The following is a 21,890-nucleotide window of genomic DNA, read 5'->3' as shown; positions in this document are numbered from 1 at the left end:
ATATTCTTAAAACATGATGCAGGATTGAATCATTCCTATTCTACTCCAAAATAATGGCATGCCAGAAGCAGAATCCAAAAAAAGGAGTCCCTAGGTGGAGGCACAAATACATTTACATCCAGTCACCATTCCTGCAGCTTCTATGTGAAAGGAAAGCCTGCCAAATTTTTGCAGCAAAATGAACAGTCATGGCACCAGCAAGAAGCTGAAAGAAAGGGTGATGGGGGAGGGCAACTATACTCTAATACATTTCATTGTAGATGATGCTAGGTTCCATAGAATATTTCAATTTGTTAAAATAAATAAATAAATAAAAGTTAACTGCTGGATTTCAAATAAAATTTCTCCTAGTCTCCAACAGATAAACTTGAGAAAGCTTCATGGATTTGTATTACTTACGAAAACACGTAACACTGAAGAGAAGTTGAAACAACCAAATGCCCGTAGTTCAGAGAGGCCTTAATAACCCTGTCACGGAACTCCAACAAATCTACCGCATCATTAATAACATTGTGCACCTAATCAAAAGAAAATTTTGTTAAATAAACACACAATAACTGAAATGAAAACTAACTAGTGAAATACCATATTTCTTTCTTATTTTAGGTACATGCTGATACTAATATGCAATTAGAACATATCTATGTGGGAACAGGCCCTTTAACAGCACTGGTAAAAACTTAAACTCTAAGGTTCAATAAAGTCTGAATAAACAATGAATAATTACTGAAGAGCTGGATGGAGTTCCTTATAAGAAAGGAGCAATAAATGTGTACTTGGAATACATAAGGTATAAGAACAATATTATACATGAAGTTGAGAAAAATCATCTGAGCTCAAGGATGTCTGAAAGTTCCCATTTTAAGACTCAGTGTTTGGTTGCTGATTATTTAAACATTTGAAATATAACACTTCAGCGATCCCATCATTCTATCATCAAAACAATTCAGCAATATCCAAGATTTGGATAAAGATGTATTGTCTAGATGCTGAACAGCTCTAGCATATACTTTAATGCTACCTCTCTGAAGTAAGGGAAATTTAGGAGATGGCCTTGATGAGCAGGCTGCGCCTTTGCCATTTCTGTGAAAATTCGCTCAAAGGACAACGTTTCAAGAAAATCACAGTTTGCCTATAATCAACACAGATTTCTGAGCTTGAAGATTTTAGGCAGCTAAAATCTAAGAAGGTCTCTTATGGCAGGGTTTTTTTGTTTGCTTATGGGCTGTTCTTTGTTGGTTTTTTTTTAAGATGTCACCATTCTGAGGGTGGTAACTACTTTTTCATTTTCGCCATTATGCAACCAACTGCAAAACAACGACTGAACTCAATTATTATGAAAGCCTAGAAATCATTTCCAAAGACATATTAATTGCTATGTCCGCTGCAGTGATACATCCGTAATTAACTTAGCTATTGTAGTACTCAAGAAAAAAGAATGCATCTAGAACTTTTTTGTAGGTAATATTTTCCTACATAAACATATAGGAATTAAATAAAATAATAAAATAAAAAATTAGTCCTGAATCAGGGTTAGCTATACTTCCTGAGTTGTTTGCATATTCAAACACCCTGGAGATTATTCATAGAGCCCATCTGTTACGAGTCGATGTCTGGGAATGAAAGAAGAAATATGAATTTTTACCTGCTAATTTGTCTTCTGTGTTCCCAGACACTGACTCATGTTATCCCACCCACCGGACCAAATTGTAATACAACATTTCTGTTGTTACAACTTTTCCCAATTACATATTCAACATTAAAAGAATCAAGACCAAAAAATATTTAAAGGTCTAATTAGGAATTTAGGAACTTGACTTCAGTTTTGAAAATATTGGCCTGATGTCAAATACCAAATGTGTAATTTGGAAAATTTGTAAGAATGGAAATCTTATATTATCCCAGTGTTCAGAGAGTGAATGTTGTGAGTCAGTGTCTGGGAACACAGAGGACAAATTAGAAGGTAAAAATTCATATTTTTGTCTTAATTCCCAGATATTTGGTAACCTAAATGTGGATTAAGGCCAAGATTTTTCAAAAGAAGGATCCTAAACTTAAGCTCCAGAAACCACATGTAGGGGCCTGTTTCATTTCCAGCAGTGCTGAGACTTGGCAGGTCCCGCTGAGGTCAATGCCTGTTGCTCAGCACTCAGCTGGAAGCGCCATGCAGGTACCTGATGTATGTTATATGATACATGACAAATTTCTGTAGTTTTGGAAGATCTGAATCTAGGCTGCAATACAATATGTGGTGCAGAAAAGCACGTTACATCTCTTTACAGTTATAGTCAGAAACCAAATTTACCTGGAAATGCTGTAAGACAGCAACATTCATCACAGCGTCATTAACAACAAGGATACATTGAATGTTATTAAAGCATCAGCTACTACAAAATGCATCAGTACCTCAACAACTCATGAACGCAGATAAGGTGAAGAAAGCTCCTCTGTATTACCTACACTCAGTTATGCAACTTCATCTTTGCTGACAGTTATTGTAATGCTATTTAGTACGACGCTTTGGTTTTGGCCAATGTATTTGTATTGTTTTCTGGATAAACATTTTCATTATACTTGGTATCATCTCTCTTTTGTACGTGGCCTCTCACAGATAATTTCACATGCTTTTTAAATGAGCTTTGCACTTTTCTGGAGGATAAAGTACTGAGTTATGTAGTTCTCGTCCATCTGGTGGCATGGTTTGGTTTACATGGATCCGATCTTTTCCACAACTAATAATTATTTACACCATTTACTAACTTTGGCCATTTCATGATCTTAAATGTTTTCAGTCATATGCACTCGGGGAAAAAAAAAAGGATAATGTTTTATCAAGGATTAAAAATGCCCATTTTGTATTAAAAAGAGCCTTAGAAAGCTAGCAATCAGAATGCACAGCTCTGAACTGTGAAAATTACCTCCATGGTTCTCCTCTTAATTAACGTTATTTCAAAGTTCTTCCACTCCCAGTGCTGCTCCACGACATGGGCAAAGATGACATGTCCATTTCCACATGCTCCGGCTAGTTGCGTGCCATCAGTAGACCAAGCAATATTAAATATGCTGCCAGTATTTGGCTTCTCTAAAGCATATGACCACTTGCAGAAAAAGAGAAAATATTTCTTTTTTTTTTGGTACTTTCTGGAAATGATTTATTGTAATAAATAGATTTGCAGGGTGATCATTTTTTAAGACACATCAATGAACTAACTTTTTATTGTGGTTTGAATAAGCAAAACAAAGAGATTAGATATCTAAAGTCCAACTCTTGAAAAACAGGGATACAAAAAAGAAAACCATTAGCTACAGCAGAAATGAAGAATGTCACAATGCCTGAAGTACATTAGGTAAAAGTTATCTAGTCACAATACATTTAAAGCGTACTCATTCATTCACAAATCTAAGCAATCACAACCTAAAAATTAAGTGAATACTTAGAAACAATTATACTGGTTGCAGGAGTGCAACAGGCTTACGGTCTGAAGTGTGATGCATTCAGTTTATGCTGTGGTTGACAGTAGCTCCTGAATATAGAAACATCAAGCCCTGGGCATAACCAGTCAGTACAAACAAGGCACAATGGGACATTGGTGGGTTATGAAAAGCTCTGAAAGCGATGCCTGTATACTGTTTTCCTCCTAACATAAAAAAACAGCTTGATACCTTGCCCACCTTTTTCTCCACTCTCTGTTGTTACTGTACAGGGGAAGGATGTATCCAAAATTTCCAGTTGCTATGCTTGCAATAACAACAAAAAATTGAAACATTACTGCAATCAAAGTAGTGACATCTGGTCTAGCTTTGGAGAGAACCAGGAGCAATAGTTTTGTGTGCTGCGTCCATTTTAGTCTAATTAAGAGGTGCTCACAGAGGAGTATCACAGTTTAATGCTGTGGAAGCACAGGTCAAATAACTATAGTTCAGAATCTTATTATCAAAGTAAGTATGCAGTGTACCTGCCTTCCTACGCAGCTAGAAATTCAAATAGTAGGCAAAACGGCATCACTGCACTTTTTCCTGGTAACTGGGATTTTGTAAGGTGGAAAGGCTCACTAGGACATAATGCATTTCTGCGGTATTGCAGCTAACATTTTCCTTCACCTTTTCCTACTCTTTACATGATCTACCTCTACTAAAGTATCAGTTTGGTTTGTTGGTTTTTAAATGGATGCTCAAAATTCCTGGGGCAGCAGGAAGCTGTGACAGCAGCGTGACTGAGAGCTTGCAGTGCTGTCCAGATCAGAGACACCGCTTTGCCCAAGCGGCTAGCCAGCCTCGGGAAATGACAGTAGAGATTATACAGCGGTTCGTGGGCTGGCTGCTACAAGATTATTTTAATAAATAAAAAAAAAGGAGCTTTATACTCTCTAATGACAGGGTGTAAGCTGCATTGAACGTTTTAATTCCTTGCCTGCCTCAGCACAGGGCACATTGCCCCCCCCTCCTACCCACACGGCTCCACGGATTCGCTTGCTCCAGTGCAATGTGAATGCAAAAGAAGAGCATGTGTTCTGCTGAAACGGCACGTCATTTCTTATCCTTTGATATCTCCCTCCCATATTTTCATTCTCTCTGTTAGCATTGTGAAGAATAAAATTATAAATCCCCCTAGCACAAAGAACAAGGAAGAGGTATAAAAACTAGCATTTGCTTTTTTCCTTTTGATTCATACCATGGATGTAGTTACAAGAAATGCTTACATTTAGTACTAAAGCTGATTTTGTTCTTTTTCAATATTTTAATTTCCTCTAGTGAAGAACTTTATTCTTAAATTCCCCCAGACTTATGTATGAGGGATCTAAAGTTAGCTAGATCCTTATTAATACATTCTTGTCAAAAACTAGAAGAATTTTCACACCAAGACACTTGTTTTCTATTTCTTGCATCTCAGAAATACAGTTCATACAAATCATCCCAAATCTCCAAGCGTTTCCCTGAAAGTGGATGAGAACAAATGAAACAAGCTTTTTATGGACTTTGAGGAAGACATTAAATCAGATTTTAAAACAAAAAGCAAATATCAACTATCACTTCTCCAGAACTATGCAATGGAATATTTTAAAAAACATTCAGCATTTGAAGAACTACCTGAATAGTCAAATACATTTAAAATCTTAAGAATCAAATCAGTAAGAAAAAACATGTGATTGAAGTTAAATGTAGACATTGGATTCTCATGACTTTTGGATACATGATATTATACCAAAGGGGAGACAGTTGGAAGAAAATACTCACCTAATGTTTCTAACACATTTCATATTCTGATTTCTTTTGCAGTACACATAAACCCCAAGAAATACTAAGTCCTTCACACAAAGTCTTCATGTGATTTATATGAAATGAAATCACAAAAATTACAGTAAAAGAAAGGTGTCATACTTAAATGCTCAACAGCACGGAAACACAATGGGATGAAATTCAACCTCCCAGTCACACTAATGATTTGCAGAATACTATGTAAGATGACCTACTGAGTTAAGGCTCTTTTACTGCCTACACGCATAAGGGTGAGCAAAAGACAATGTCAGCATTGACTGAATTTCCAGTTTCAAGCACTCAATTTTAAGGCTTCAGCTTCCATGCCTCTTGGCTGACAGACACGCCATTTACTGCCTATATGATCTGCAGTTGGGAAAGGCAATTGTAATTTTTGGAGAAAGGTCCATAACACACTCTTCTGTCTCAATGGGATAAATACTGTATGAAACACTCCATAGTAATTAAGAGCATAATATTTAACTATGTCTGACATCCTTATATGGCAAATGAGTAAGCTCTTGAGGTTGTAGGAGAAATGATTGTAACAAGCACACTCAGAGAATGCTCTAAATGTCCTACATCTGAGACATATTTTTCACAGCTGGCCAGATGTGATCTATCTGAGAACACTTTGAAGAAGTACTATTTCAAAACTCAGTATTGGGATCCTCCCAAACAGACAAGGCTGTTTCAAAGGTCATTTCCCTTTGATCAAGAATCTACCCATCAGTCAGAATGAATAATAAAGGGGCATCAAGCCATCCACTAAGAACCAGTTTAGAGAACTTGAAGAATGTGGCTTTGGTGCTACCTTTTTTATGCATAGCGGATACGCTGCAGCTCCGAGAGGATACATTTCCAAAACTACTTTTTTAAAAAACCAAACTATCCAGAAGTGGTTTTTTTCCAGGTAGTTGAAATACACAATAAATATATCCAGATTAAACCCCAGGTTTTTTTTTTTTAAAAATATATTTATAAAGCAATTACGAAGTTTTATTTTCCAGTTATTTTTTAAAGCTCTCAGTATAATTCAGACCACTCCAATGATTCATACTCCCTGCAGATGTCTGCTACATTTATCATGTACACAAAATGTCATAATAAAAATAATTTAGCTTTCCACTTGTAAAATAGGAACAATTTTTAAAAAATAGCTGTTATGTATTTCCTAGATATACCAAGTTAAAAAAAAAAAGAAAAAGAAAAAAAGGGTATGAATATCCCTACTATATTATATGAATGACTGTATGAACCTTGTTCTAATATTAGCTGCAATGTTATACTTTGGTATTACTGTTTACCTTACACTTTTCCTGTGTCATAATTAATTTTTCATTGAAATCAACTCAAGAACAAAAACAGTAGTTATAAAAGTTTCATTATATTAAATAAATACATAAAGGCAATAACTTAAGCTTCCCTTTTCTGATTGCACAATGTAGTAAAAAAGATGAAGTACTGTAGTCATTGAAAACTGACTTCCATAAATGGAAACCAAGGAGGCTTTTGAGATGTCGGTGAAATTATTTCAGTGAGAAGATTCAGAGAATTCTGTGTCCCAGGAACAAGGACAGTCTTTCAAATCTATAATATTGATGCTCTGAGACTCAGTATGAAGGATCTAGTTAGTTATTATTTCTGGACTGAATGCAATAAATAAAGAAAGGTCATCCACATAATACCACAGCATAAAGGTTCTGAAATAAAGATTGTGAAGAAAGAGTATTTTCTTATATTTTAAATTATAGGAGTAATACAGATGTCAGCTGTACAAATGACACTTGGTTGTTACTGTCTGGTCTCTGTTTCAGCTGTTCACCAGTATGTGGAGTTCTGAATGGGGAATGCTGATGTAAGCTGAACTAAAGCTGATGCTGCTGTACCTCCTCATGATGTCAGAACCTACACAACATACCTAATCCACTGACTTAGTCTTTGCCAATAATTTCACCATTGTTTATGAAAAGACAACGTGCAATCTCTCCCACAATCCATTCCAGGAATCAGAGCACAGAACAGACTAACATTAAATACATGCTCTCGTCCTTTTATGCCCTAATTGATACAAACCAAGATAAGCATGCTGGAACCAGCCTCCAATCCAAGTCTGACACAGAAAGTTTCAGGTCCTCTGAAACCAAGGATATCTATCTATCGATCTATTGATCTATTGATCTATCTATTTTTAACTGAAGGCTTAGTTTTCCTTGTGCTCCACGGGGCATTTCATGTTAGTGCAGAGGTAGCTGACATCTGAAAATACATTAGTCTGAACATCCACTAAAAGCTGGCAATCGGCTCTCACTACTTCTACATGATGAGCCGACACTTTAGTGCAAACTTCCCAGAAGCTTCTAATCAGAAAATTAATTTTCTGATGTAATGGAAGGCAAATTGAAACTTACAAGATTATAAAAATCAATTAAGCTGCGTATTAGAAGAACAAAGCCAGACAGAGGATATCTAAAATTCTCCTGAAATCCAAGCACATTCTCATAATTATTAGACCCAAGAACTAAAAATAGGATGACAAACTGTCCCCTATAAATTCTTAACCTTAGAAAATGAAACATTGATGTAGTTCTTTAAATAGATTATTACTTCCATAGATGATGCACATGTTTTCATTTTCTTCCAGAAGTCGCATTAGCCCACTCCAATAAATTCAAATATGCCAACTTGGAAAGAATTGGTCAACAACATAACTCCATAGGAAACCTATCTGTAATATTTTTTCTTTTATTGACCTACAAAGAATTCAGGATCATGACTATTAATAAAGGTAGATGAAATAGAGACAGCGCAGGAAAAAAAACCCTTATTTTTGTTACACTGCCAAACGCATATGTCTGTGAAACATGACTAAAACTAAATGTAATGGGATCAAAGCTCGTTGTAACTCTATAGAAAACAGATTTGCTTGGGTTTTTTCATAGTGATCTAGCTTAGGACAATTCAGCACTATCAGAATAATATGAAAACACATGCACTGTATACATTGACTTTCAAAATCTTGTTCTCTCTTTCATATTTGTACAATAGCTAATGTTAATTTAAAGGATAAATAATGTTAATTTTACATTAGTAACACAATTTACTGTCCTGAATGAAAAACACTGCTTTAATGTTAAACACTTAAATTATTTTCAAAGCTTCTCTGTAGGTACCTGCTACCACTGTAGTTTTAAAATTCTTAGATGCTTTTTCCCCCTCATTTGTTGATAGTTTAAAAAAAAAATTAGGAAAAAAGGACAAACACTGCTAAATATGTGACCAACCCTGGTCATTAAGTTCAGTCTGTATCTTTTTGAGAAAAAGCTGAAACAAAACACGGTACCACAGAGCTCAGTATTTTTTACCCATAGCACTGCAATCATATTTCTTTTAAATGGTGTGGTGGGTGAAGAGTAGTTGTTACACTTGCAGAATGTTTTCCTTCATTTTCTGTAGATATTAGGCAATATTCCCTAAATGTTATTAAGTTTTCCAAATGTTTTTAGTAGAATTTCCAGCAAAATTAGACATTCCATGGAGCAAGCCATGGAATATAAAAAGCTGCATATAACAGAATCAGTCAAATATGCAAACTACCAGTCTAGTAAAATGGCCACAATTCATTCTGCAATAAAAGAGAAAGTTTGTGGAATTTACATGATTATCTAAAAGCATGAACTTACAGATTTAGGTGGAGAATTGCTTTCATCACAAAGAATTTAAGCATACTGATGAAATCAAGTTAGAAGTGAATCAAAGGGCAAGATTTAGCAGTCAAACAAACATCTATCTATTTATAAAAACAGAATGTGGATAAATATCACCAGAAAAAACGTTCAACAAGAAGAGCACGATTAATTTGGAAAATGACAATCAAAACTCAAATCAAACTGATCAATCCCCATTAAGGGTAAATAAAACATTAACGAAAAAAAAGCTAAAAGGCCTCCCCAAAACAAATGCATAAATGCATTTAGCATTATTAAAATATGAATTTGATGTCCATATTTGCTAACTTTTGTTGGCAATTCTGAAAGGATTAATTTGACCAGTGTTTCACTTTAAAGTTTTTTATTGATTATCCTTTTACACTCCACAGCACTGGGAAAGCAACCTGTCTTTGGAGCAGATGGGTACAGTCCATTTCCTAAGATACTTACGTGGGAGTGGAGTGGGGAAGGAGGAAATCAGTGAATTTCAGTCATTCTTACCATCTTTTACTGTGTAAATATTTTGACCTGATCAGTAATGTCAAGGGAAGCATGCAGAGCCACAGGAAATAGCTTACATAAATGAACTTTTAAGCACTGCCCTCCAAGTGATTAGATTCTGAAAAGCTGTGAACACCAGGAAGGCTAAAGTCTATCCATCAATACATCCACCTTTACATTTCAATATATGTACTTTAAAACTAATCTTAGCACTCTCCGCAGGGTTAATGATCATGGGCACTAAAGCAGACAACAAATTTCAACATTAAATATATTCTGTTTGGTATTCTGTAGGACAGCCATAATAATTTCTTTTACATACATAATGCTGTCAGAGCAAAAGTGATTTTTCAATGAAGAAACACAACTTCTAGAAGTTACTATTAGGTTTGTAGTTTTCTTTTAACATGAAGCTATTAGAACAAAGTATCCAAGTAGAAAGAAAAGGAGAAAAGAACATACCCTAACAGAATTTAATATAATTATGTCCCGAAACTGAACACATATGCTAGAGAAGAGTTAATGATATATATATATTGCCTGATGGCTCCCTGAGGAGCAATTTGCCAATACAGCTCCATTACATCAGACATAATAAAAATGTCTATGTTGACCAGTAAAAGCCAGGTCTGGTTCTCTTCAAACTCCATCACTCTGGTGGTATGTGAATCATTCTTCCTTTTCCCTCAATACTAGCAAAACTACTTCTTTAGTAACTATTTACACTCAATGTCAGGAAAGAAACTTTAATGAAAAATCATGACTTTTAAAGATAATAAATCATCATTGCTAGCTGCTAAACAGACAAAAGCACCTGGCACTAGCTACTGTATATGTCTTCATTTCTTTAAGAGTTAAGCAATAAACCAGGTAAAAGAACCCTTAATTTTATGAAAAAATAAACCTATCTGCATTAAAGTTTCAAACAAAGTCCACAAGCTTGTTCAATATTAAATGCTGATTAATAAATTACTGGTTTTCAGCTAGCAGGAGTTGGAACCATACTTAACAGTAAATTATATTACATAATAACTAGAAAGAAGAACAGCAAGGCCCTAGGGATCAGGAACAAAAGCTATATGCTACAAACCAGCATACATGACAGCAGAAAAAAGAAATCTAGTATTTTCCTTCCTTTTCTGCTGCACCAGTCCTTGCCACATTGAAGCATAAATCTATAGTGAGTGAAAAATGCAAATTAAATTGTTGGCCTCACCCACACAAGAGCATATTTATTTCCATTTACCACTTGCTTATACAGCTCAGTGGTCCCAATACTCAGAAACAATATTCAGAAAGGAGATGGAAAAGTGTTTGTGGAAGAAGAAGGCATGGTTTAAAGTGCTGTTTTGAAAAGAAAATACTAATGGCTAGTCTGAATATAACCTGGTCCAATGCATATATGATTATACCCACATAAATATATCTTATTCAGCTTCATCAAGTGAAATGTGGTGTGTGTGTATATATATATATAAACACTTCTACAGCAGCATATTTATATAGGGAGATGGAAAGGCAACATTCTTTAATTACATTTTAAGTGGACTTCAGTGGCATATTAAAATGGAGAAAAATCTTCCTATCTACCTTGCCTGGAACAAAAGCTTTCAGGCAATCTTAAAGGACCCTGCTAAGGGAAGCAGCAAGCATATCAGCAGATATGTGCACCCAGCTGGTAAAGATAATGACAAAATCCCACGCTCAAGGCCTAATGCTAACCCAACCAAAAGAATGCCAGGGAGAAGAAAAAATGTCCCCACCGGTGATGTAGCCACCTAACAACCATTTGAGCATCTTACCCTCTAGCAGCTGACCCATGACTGCACAATCTTTATGACCATACACACAGAGACAGTTTATCCATTTTCTTCCGCAAAGAGAAATAGTATCTAAATTTTGAACAAAGGCAGACAAATCTAACAGTAAGGCATATCTTCTTTTAAAAGAATAATTACAATGATGAAAAACATTAGATGATGGAAATTGCAATCTGCTCTCCAGCCTTATACCAATGAGAGAGAAAATACCTTCTTTACTTCATTATCTTTTATACTACTTAAATATATTTTTTACCTGTGTGAGTTTACCCCTATCTTTTGCACAAGCTCGTACCTCAGGCCCCAGCTCCACTCACTACTTTACTCTTTTAACTTCCTGCTGTGTTTGTATCACACAGGTAATAAAAATCTCCTTAGATATCAAAATAAAACTGGAAAATTAATAGTTTCCAAAAGAAAATTGCATCAAGTACTATTCTTTCAAGACAGTTATCATCAGATTTTACTTATATAGATTAAGTAGCAATAGGAATTTTTTAAACCAAGTAAGAGGAAACAGCACAGAAAATAGAAGCAATTCCTACTTCAAATTTAACACCTAGCTTACACTTACTTCTGCCGTTGAAGATCAATGAAACCAGAATCAGTATAGGAAGTGAAATATGAAGACTCAGAGATCTTATCCTGCATGCCTCTTCTCATGTAATTTTTAAAGGCTCTCCTTCATGAACGTAAAAATACTCAAAATGCATAGTCCAAGTTCATGGTAAAGAGAACTCTACTGCAGATGGCTAAACACCACAGCAAACACTGTTTTCCCAATCTCAGCAAGAAAGCAACAAACACAGCAAGAAAAGAGGTAGAGAGTGGGGCAATAAAAGTCCCAAACCAGCAAGGTTCAATGCAACATGAGTCTGAAGAAAAAGCTGCAGAACCACAGGAAATCCAGAGACAATTAGTGCTCTGGGCTAACTTAAAATACCAATGAAGGTAGATGAAACTGTATTAAATTAATTTTAATTGGAGACCAAGTTGAAAAAATCCCTAGGTCAACAACAACAAACTGGGAGCAAAGCTCAACAATATCTCCTTTAGGAGCCTTTCTTCTCTTACAACAGTTAAGAAGTAATAGAGACACTCTGATGGCACCATTAAAGTATGTCTTTAGCTGAAAAAATTGTGCTGTCTAGCCATCAGAAGTAGAAGCATGAATATTTTCCTAGCTCCTCTTCACTATTGCTTTAGCCTTATAATTTCTGACCCCTGACAACTGCATTTTGTGATCCTCTCACGAGATGTGCTTGTCAACTCAGTATTTTTTAAGAAAAAAAGCTAAATAGTAAAAGCACAGGACATTGTTCTTCTACCTCCTTTTTAAAGATAGGTTATTGCTACACACGCCTGATTTTTTATAGATAACAATGGCATTTATGATGGTCTTACATGAGATGCTTTTAAAGTCTTTGTGTTTTTAAGGAAAAAAGCTAAAAAATGCACAGAAAATCATCCTGAAAGGCAAAATAGTATTAAAAAATTGTATCCAACCCAACGCCTATTTAGAAGTGCAGCTAAACAGAGCATAGAGGCAATATTTTAGTCAGATGCACCCAGCTGAAAAGTGCTGGAAGTCACGACTAGTTTTTGCTAATAAAAATACCCGTCTGTACACATATATCCTCAGGAGTATTTACTGTATTATCAATAAATTTGCACAACTCCACAGCTGTTACTTCTCAGAATTGTTACTTACCCCAGTTTTATCGCATAGACGCAAAGTATGAAAAGACCCCACAGCAAATAATTCTCCATCCACAGCCCAGGCAACAGATGTTATAGGATATTCATGGGGCTGTGAGCTGTACAGCAGACGTCCATAACTGTCCCAAACCTTTAAAAAAAAATTTAAACATATACCTATATGAACATAGTTTGGGCATACCTTTACTTATTCTAGAGCTATCATTTTCCCTCAAGATCACAGAATTTGCACAAATACACTCTCTAAGTTATTTCCGTGCCTTTTAGCCTAACTAGAAAAATCACATATATTATAGTTAACTTTCATTAAAGGTTGTTCTAATAAATATTGTTTGCTCAATGCAATAGAATTTGCTGCTATGGCAAATGTTACGTTATTCTCTAGAAAATATTTTGAATTAGTGAGCTTTGTTTCATGCAAATTACTGTAAGTCTGTAAAATAACCACAAGGTTTATTCCATTTGCACTTGTTTCCCAACAATGTGATGCACCTCTGCACATTTCCAGACCAAAGAAATTTTCTCACTGATTGAAATCAATAGAATTCCAGGAAGCAATTCACAGTGTAGTAAACTGATTTTAACACTTTGATAATTTAAAAAAAATTCTTAATTGTGTATATTTTTATCAGAGCCATTATACATTTAAAGAATGATAGAACCAACATATGATATAATTAAAAATAAGTTCCTACTTAAGGGAAGAAACACAATATGTGCTTTCTATTTTGGATACAGAGTATACTAACAAAAAAAAATGTCTTAAGGGATTCACTAATGCTTCTGTAATAGAAAACAGTAGCTTTATCTCCTTCAATTTTGTATGTCATTACTTTTTTCACTATATGTCATAGCTTACGCTATTTCGAGTAATTATTTCTGTATTTCTGCATATTTTCCTTTCGCAGTTGTTTCACTTGCATTTTACCTATTTTTATTCTGCCACATTTTTAAAAAAATAAATTCTAGTTTTATGCTACTAGACAGAGGTGTATTTAAAAACAATACAACAGCGTAAAAAGCAAGTTTTTCTTGAAAACTGAAAGACTTCTCATTTAATTTTGAGCTTCCAAGTATTATTAAAACCAGAAAATGTCAGAATGCCTAGTATCTTTTTTGGCCTTTTTAGTTTCCTTTAAAAGGTTTAGTAGTGCTCACCTTATATTTACAATCTTCACCTGCAGAAAGAATAAGATCATTAACTGAGTTCCAGTCAGTTTTTAAAATAAGTCCATCATGGGCTTTCCACTGAAACAGAAAAAAAAAAATTAAACATAGATGCAACAAGTCTGACAACTTCTATTTTTAATATTTATCATTCATCATTTACTAGTATTCATACACTCCAATGCAGACAAGTGTTTCCAACAGTACAAACGCACGGATATCATCTCTTCTGCAGAAAAATAAATCAAACACAGCTTGAACAAGGCAGAATGAAAGCATAACAATCTGCACCAAAAGCATATTCTAAACCCTTGCTTGTGTATCTTTCTGTCTTTTTGTAACAAATGAAAAGGGGAAAGCTGCTGTATCTTTTTACCTTTTGTTTATTTACAAAAAGGGATGAGCTTAATCACATGCCTGAGGAATATCCACAGCAGAAATTGTCAATTTCTTCTCAGTTTAGAGAAATGAACAAGCTCCTTATTTGCAAGAACACTAAAAAGAAAAGGGGGGTCGGGAATGAGCAGTACACGTGTTGCATGGAAAATTTTAGCACAATTTCTCCTCAGCAAAACCAAATAACTGACAAAAGTTTTCACATGGAAGCATGAGTCAATGTTAATGTATTAATGATACCTGCAAAACTTTAGCATTTGGCTGAAGAGGTTTAATAATCAGTTGCTTCCCTGAAGTATAGAGAACTTTTTCAGAATCAGGTCCCCAGGCCACTGAGTACACTGGTGATCCTGTAGACAGACAGAAAGAAAATATTTATTATGACTTAACTGATGAAATTATGCAGAAACTGCTACAGCCACTTCAAACTGGTTACTTAAAATCACGTATCAAAAATTCAGGGCTGCGAGAAAGCCAAACTAGGGCAACCATTTGTTCCTCACACTTGTCTGATGCATGCAGGGGTCCTCAAACGTTTTAACCAGGGGGCCGGCGTGTGGATGAAGTGGCAGGCAGTCATCTGCGGCTGCTTGGTTTCCCCCCCCAACCCCCAGCAGAGGGGGGGGGGGGGGGGGGCGGGGGGTTCTGTAAATATGGGGGGCCGGATTGAGGACCCTGGGGGGCCTTATCCAGCCCACGGGCCGTAGTTTGAGGACCCCTGCATTATGGCCATGTTTACTGGTTCACTTCATGTTTCAGACAGCCATTGGAACAGCAGTAAGAGACAGATGCAAACTAGAAGGACAACTGAAGACTTTAGTTCATGGTACATACCCTTCCAACACTCCTTGAGGAAATAAAAATACATAGATTGAAGTCCCAACAAATTCACTTGAATAAACCATCAAACACCTACCACTTTCAATGGAGACACTCTAAATTTAACTGAACAAATCAACTCTATGAAAAACAATAATGAATTGATGGCTTGTCCAATGCTACCTACTGAAAACGTGTATGACTTCACTACTGCTATAGTTATCTCATTTTCTCATACTGTACCTCTCCATTTTGTCAATGCATCACTTAAGACCTACTGATTTTATTTCAAGGTCTGTCCCAGCAGACTCTGACCACATTTATTACTTGCTTTTTCATTTCACGCTCTCTTTGGAGAGAGAAGAATAAAGCAAACCACCTCTGGAAGAATTAAAATTGCCACATTTATTCTTATAAGTTATTTTCTTCAGTCAAATCACCTTCATAACCAGACAATTTTGTTTCTTCAGCTTCACTGAACCTCATGCATGTACTCCCATTGGTTTTATTTCCTCACTTTTAAAATAAAAATCTGACCAATTTATTCCAAGATACAGTCAGGCAAAAGATGACATTGTCACCTTGACATTTGGGTCACCTTTCCCCTTTAAGGTGCTCCTCTCCCACCTTGACATACTGATCCCCTGGCTCATGATTAACTGGGACACTGCAAAGATTTGTGTTGTCCTTTCCATCGGTACAAATTTCTCTATTGTATCAAATAAAGCCCTTCACAGACAGTTTACTTGTAAGGTCTATCTGCATTACAGCATCTTTCATTCAGTATTAAAATGTTAAAGTCTTCCCAACTGATCAGTCCACAAACTCAGCCTTCAATGCCCAGCTGTCAAATCTCCAGAGCTCCTCTCTTTCTGTTTAGTTTGTAGACACTTCCTACAAATACCTACAAAACCATTTCATGTTTACCTTGAAATCCCCGCAAACTTGTTTGCCAGAATATCTACTACATGATTAAATCCGATGCTGACACCACTGACTGTGATGTTGACCAATCCTAATTAAAAACTAGTAAATATCTGTATTAAAAGTAAGCCCGGCAAGTCAGGTAGATGGCTCACCATGTCACCACCTATTATTTTAATACTGTGTTTTTAATGCTGCATCTTTCTCAAACCTCATTATCTCTTGCCATTTACCATGCTACTAATTCGTAAACGTTTTTATAAGTGAACAGTGTTACACAACTCCAGAAAATGAATAGTAATAGCTGCATTTTGTATTTACTTAATCTTTTATACTCTGACACAATTTTATTCACAATTGTCACTTAAGAGATACAGAAAATCAACATGACAACAGTCATCCTAACACTTTTCAACAGACATCAGAAAATCATTCTTTGCACCTATAATGGTGAGACTGAATGCAAAGGTGGGCAGAAAAAGCTTTATATTGCATCTAAATTATTCTTTGCAAGATGTTTAGGCTCCATAATTAAGCATCTGACAAAACACATATTTTTGTTTTGCTGCACACATAAAAAACCCAAACATCCCATACACAAGCAACTTACAAAACAAATGATAACAAATAAACCCAGAAAGAGTGGTCCACAGGCTTCAGATTTTTTCCAATTAACTGAAAACATGTTTTTGCAGACTGAAAAGTCCAGAATGATGTATCTAGAATAAAGCTGACTGTTCCATTTTAAGATCATGTTATGTTGAAGTTTTCAAATGACCTTTTTTGAAAATAGAAGAAAGTAAAAAATTACATGGAAAAAGCATCCAGGAAAAAAAAATGAGACTTGCCAACTATGCAAATATTTTCCATAGTACTTGACAGGATTAGTCTCCCCTGAAGAAGAAGAAGAATCAAAGTACTACACTACTTGATTCCTTGCAAATAAAACTAAGAAAGTTAAGTAAAGAGCATGTCCAAACATTTATTTCTGTCACAGCTAAAGCCCTGTAGCAATGGACCGCAAGTTTCAGCATGGCCTCAGCATTACAGTGCATATAAAACTGCAAGGAGGCAGACTGCAGTAAGTCCCTGTCACCCCATTCTCTTTGCTTTTTGTAAAACTTGCTTCCGTATCTTCTGACATGGGAAAGAGATGGCTTATTTCAAGCTTCTGTTTTTCTCTAACAGCCTTAATATTCTCACTGGCAGAAGAGAGGCCTTTGAAGACATGATTCCATTATCTAAACACAAGCATCTAAGCGATGTGATGGGCCAAGGATACTCTCAGGTCCCATGTCATATCTGTAAGGTCCGCACGGGTATCTCAAGGAGATTTATGTCCTTCTGGAATCGATTTGGAGGTTAGGCAGAGCAGCCCAATGAACCTCAAATGGCACATCTACATTAACACTACTAGACTTGTACCCCAAAAGTTCTGTTTGAGAAGCAAGAAACCTCAGAAAAAGCAACTGTTACAATCTATATGTTTGTATTTGACAGTTTTGTAATTTTAGAAGAGGAAAACGGAAAGAAATTATCCTAAATTCTGAGATATGCATTTTTTTGGGACTCCTATCAGCTGATAGCTAAGTGTCAAATTGATCAAATAAACTGAAATTGACCAAATAAACCATTTTTAAATATATTTTTTTATTTATGGTAATAAAAAACCCCAAAAGGCTTAAGAAATGCTTTTACAGTGTAAAATTTTCAAAGACACATTTGGCATATTAAGTTTCATTTTAAAAAATGACTCAGGAATATCTTTATGGGAATATTTTGATGAAATTTAGATACTTAACTGATTGAACTGCTATATCAACTGTTGTAAAATCACCTAATATCTTACCACTTAAACTCTTGAATTTTCTCTCTGAACAAGAAGCTGGTTTTGTTATAGCAAATCAATTCGGCGCACTAAACTTGATTAGAGCTTCCACATATTCAAACCCTAAACTGAGACAGGGTGTCATCGCTGCTAAGTATTTTTGTACTTCATGTATTTTCTTTTAGGAAGGCATTTACTTTATGTTACTTAGAAATACAGAATTATGTTATTTTCTTTTTTTAAGTTGTCAACTATTATAGGAGACAATTCACAGAAACATACAACATATATTAAGTAAGTCTGGCATTAGCTGTTTTCCTACTGGCAGCAATTTATGTTGAAAACGACATAAATTCTGTCACCAACTGTACAGAAATTCTGAATAAACTAATTTTTGTCCTGCTCTAATGCTGATTTAACAATCAGAAGACTTTTTTATTTAAACCAAATGTTTAACTTTTTTATGATGGCTGACTACTTAACCACAATTTCCAGGGCTTAACAGCAGGAGCTAAGTTAACTCATTTCCTTCTGCACTTAACAAGAACTTGGTTGGGAAAAGACTGCCAACACATTGCATTGCTGTGGAAAGAAAAATTCAGCAGAATGTACAAACTGCAGTGAATTGCACTGGTGATAAACAGTTTCAGGAAAAAATACTCTGAGAAAAGTAGTGAGAAAAGCAGAAAGGGTGGGATCTAAAGAGGGGACCTGGAGAGGGAACATCAGCATTAAGCATACAGGGTGGACTTCTTCACATCCCAGTGTTCTATTCGCAGATGTTCATCCCCAATGAATCATTCCCATGGACAATGCATATAACAGAGAAAGAGCTCAGGTGGAGTGCAGGAGTGACAGAGCAGTCACTCTGACACTTCCAGCCACAGAAGGTATTTTAGTAATTACAACAGTAAGTTTGTGAGAATTTTTACTTTCACAGGAGTAGAAATATTAATTCAATAATTTTATTTTGTTCTGTGGCAGCACAAAAAAACAGGAGCTGCATTTGGAATACAGTTGTCCCTTCAAAAGCAAGTTCCACCTCACAATAAACATATTCTAATTAAACTGTTTACATTGTAACTGTAGCAATTTTGCTTCCATTAACCAAAAGGGCAACCTACATGCCAATTATTCCTATTACTCCTTGGTGCTTATTCATTATATTACTCACTGGAAGCCCATCAGAAAGTCAGCAATGCTCAAGAAAGATGAGTACTCACTCAAGAAAGATGTGGTCTTAAGAGTACTAGATGAGAAACTGAATTTGAAAGAAAGGTGAGAGAAATCACCTGAAGAACTAGAAATTCATCTGAGGTAAACCAGTTGAATGTGTGGCACAGAAACAAGAGGTGGATAATGATACTCGGGGTAGATCCCTGAAGTTTGTTTTCTTGCTTGCCCTGAAGATTCTCAGACTTGGAATAAGTAAAGCTGTCAGCTTCACTAGTGGGAAAGGCTAAAGAAACGGCACTGCAGAATAATCTTGATTGTGATGCGGAAGGCACAACCGCCCTCTACTTAATTTTCAGCTTCACAATACCTTTGACTCTGTGGAGTACTTCGAGGATTAGAAAGCCAGTGGTTTACAAACCTCAGCAGCAGCAATTTTAGACAGATGTTTCAGGAGAGACTATGCAACTGTGAACTCAACACTGGTCCTACTAACTGGATGTTTGGCCTGAGAAGGACTCTGCTGCTACAGACTTCATGTCAAACAATCTTAGTGTCAGAGTCTACAAAGCATCATAAAAATTTGTGGTGGTAGAGCCATCTTTTCTTTCAAATGTGGACCTTCAATACTCTGTACATCCTTATTTCCTAATTCTGTGGCTCTCTCCGAAGGAACACAGACACTTTGAGCACAGCGTCATGCTGCAATGCATACATCACAGAACACACAGAGAAATCCTGCTTCAAGCATAATCATGTGGGTTACCAACGTATACCAAAGAGATCCATGAAAAAAACCTATCTCATCAAAACATACCAGTGTACCATGTCAGCTGGAAGCCCAAAGAATTGCAAATACAGCATTTTTTAAAAAAAGTTTTCAGTTTAAGGAAAAACAGGAACAAAAGGAAGTATATTAAGGTAATTAAGGATGAAGAAGTGAGATCAGGCTCAAAGAACAATGCAGCCATAAAAGCAATACATTACACCTGAAGGCTGAATGCAGTAGTGGCTATGGGGTCACACTTTATTCTGTGCATCAGCACAATGGAAGGACATGTGGCCAAGGGCTCCATATAAGTACTGAAAATGCTAAAAAAGGGAAAAATGTATGTTCATGTTTTTGTAGTGAATAAAAATCCAAAGATAGAATAGGCATGTGGACCATCATACAAAGATAAGAGCTGGAAAATTTATTTCTAATACAAAGAGTGGAATGAGTAGAAAGAATGTTAGCAATGGTAATCCTTTTATTTCTCAAAAAGATGATAAAGGAAGTGAGAAATTAGCTCAAACATGATATACTTCTTTTAAACAACATAACAATCTCTGCAGAATCCTATGCTGATCCCAGGTATGTAAGTAGCTTACAGAGGGGTCTGCGGGAATCTGATCCTATAAATTTAAAGATTAAAGGGTTTGTGAGCTTCAAGGGATTTTATCTTAAAACACAAATACAAGACGACAATTATTGCATGGAGACTCAACTGTACTTTTATACTGTCCCAGAAACTCTTAAGAAACCAATGAAAATTCAGCTTGCGTATTTCAAACTACGTGTCTTACTTTATAAGCTACATCAAACCTCAAATAAGCACAATCAAGCATAAAAAAAATCTTGAAACACATCAACTGAGAAATAGTGAAGAACATGTGCTTCAACCTGTTGAGGGTTTTTTTTTTTGTTTGGTTTCATTTTTTCCAAAAAATTAGTTCAGTTACCTTATCTTTTTATATTGTAAGCATGAAAAAACATTACATCTGAATATGAACTTCCTTAACAGAACTGAAATATATTTTACATTCACTCCTGTGGTTAAAATGCCTTCAACAGGTTGAAAGAATTTAGATAATTTGTTTCAGAAAGAGATAAGGGTCTGACATTTAACCCAAACCCAGGTGCATGTGGTTTCTTAAAAAATGTCAAAAGGTCACATGATCTCAATGTATGAAGTCTGAAAAACAAAATCTGGCTCAGTATCTTCACTGAAATACTACAAAAATGTCAGAAATTATGATTATAAAAATAGCATTTTAAAAATATGAAACATTTATATAAATATGTATTTGCAGTTGATACTGTTGCATTTTACAATAATGTGATTTTAAATTGACTTAAATAACTGGAATGCTCTAGTATGCATAAAACTGTAGTTACAAAGCCAAGATCAAGGTTAGGTCTCCATGGCCCCGGTTCAACAAAGAATTTAAGCACAGGGACCATTTCACTTCAGTAGAACTGTTTGCATATACTAAATTAGTTACTGGGTTAAATAGATAGACAAACCAAGGGCTGTTAAGAGTTTTTTTAAAGTTCAGAGGAACTAACCTACACACGCTTTGCATCTTTCAAGCATTCTTGCAATGCTTTTAGAGATTATTTTTTTTTTCAGTTTCACCATAAGAGTCTGTGGCTTGATAAAAAAATAATTTTTTTAATTTTTAATTCTTTAGCCTCTCCAGAATCCTTAGGGTGGAACTGAAACTATTGTCTAAAATTGTTGCAATAACACTTCTCATTTGAAGAGATCTCTTTTTAAAGATAGTCATCTCATTAAAAATCCAGTTTCCTTTGTA

General features: G+C 35.5%; 1 protein-coding gene across 4 annotated transcripts in view; it reads right to left on the bottom strand.

Annotated features, from left to right (window-relative positions):
* Positions 1-21,890, bottom strand: part of IFT80 (intraflagellar transport 80) — a 53,943-nt gene that overhangs the window by 18,040 nt on the left and 14,013 nt on the right. For all 4 annotated transcript variants that reach the window (XM_055816903.1, XM_055816900.1, XM_055816902.1 and 1 more), the window contains exons 6-10: positions 14,810-14,919; positions 14,165-14,254; positions 12,999-13,136; positions 2,919-3,098; positions 400-518 (exon numbers count right to left, since the gene is read on the bottom strand). In XM_055816903.1, the coding sequence (XP_055672878.1) occupies positions 400-518; positions 2,919-3,098; positions 12,999-13,136; positions 14,165-14,254; positions 14,810-14,919 (637 nt within the window). The remainder of the gene's footprint in view (positions 1-399; positions 519-2,918; positions 3,099-12,998; positions 13,137-14,164; positions 14,255-14,809; positions 14,920-21,890) is intronic.

The sequence above is a fragment of the Falco peregrinus genome, chromosome 12 (genome assembly GCF_023634155.1).
Source record: "Falco peregrinus isolate bFalPer1 chromosome 12, bFalPer1.pri, whole genome shotgun sequence".
In the NCBI taxonomy this organism is placed as follows: domain Eukaryota; kingdom Metazoa; phylum Chordata; class Aves; order Falconiformes; family Falconidae; genus Falco; species Falco peregrinus.
The sequence above is the reverse complement of the archived record's forward strand: the minus strand, read 5'-3'. Positions and strand labels throughout refer to the sequence as shown.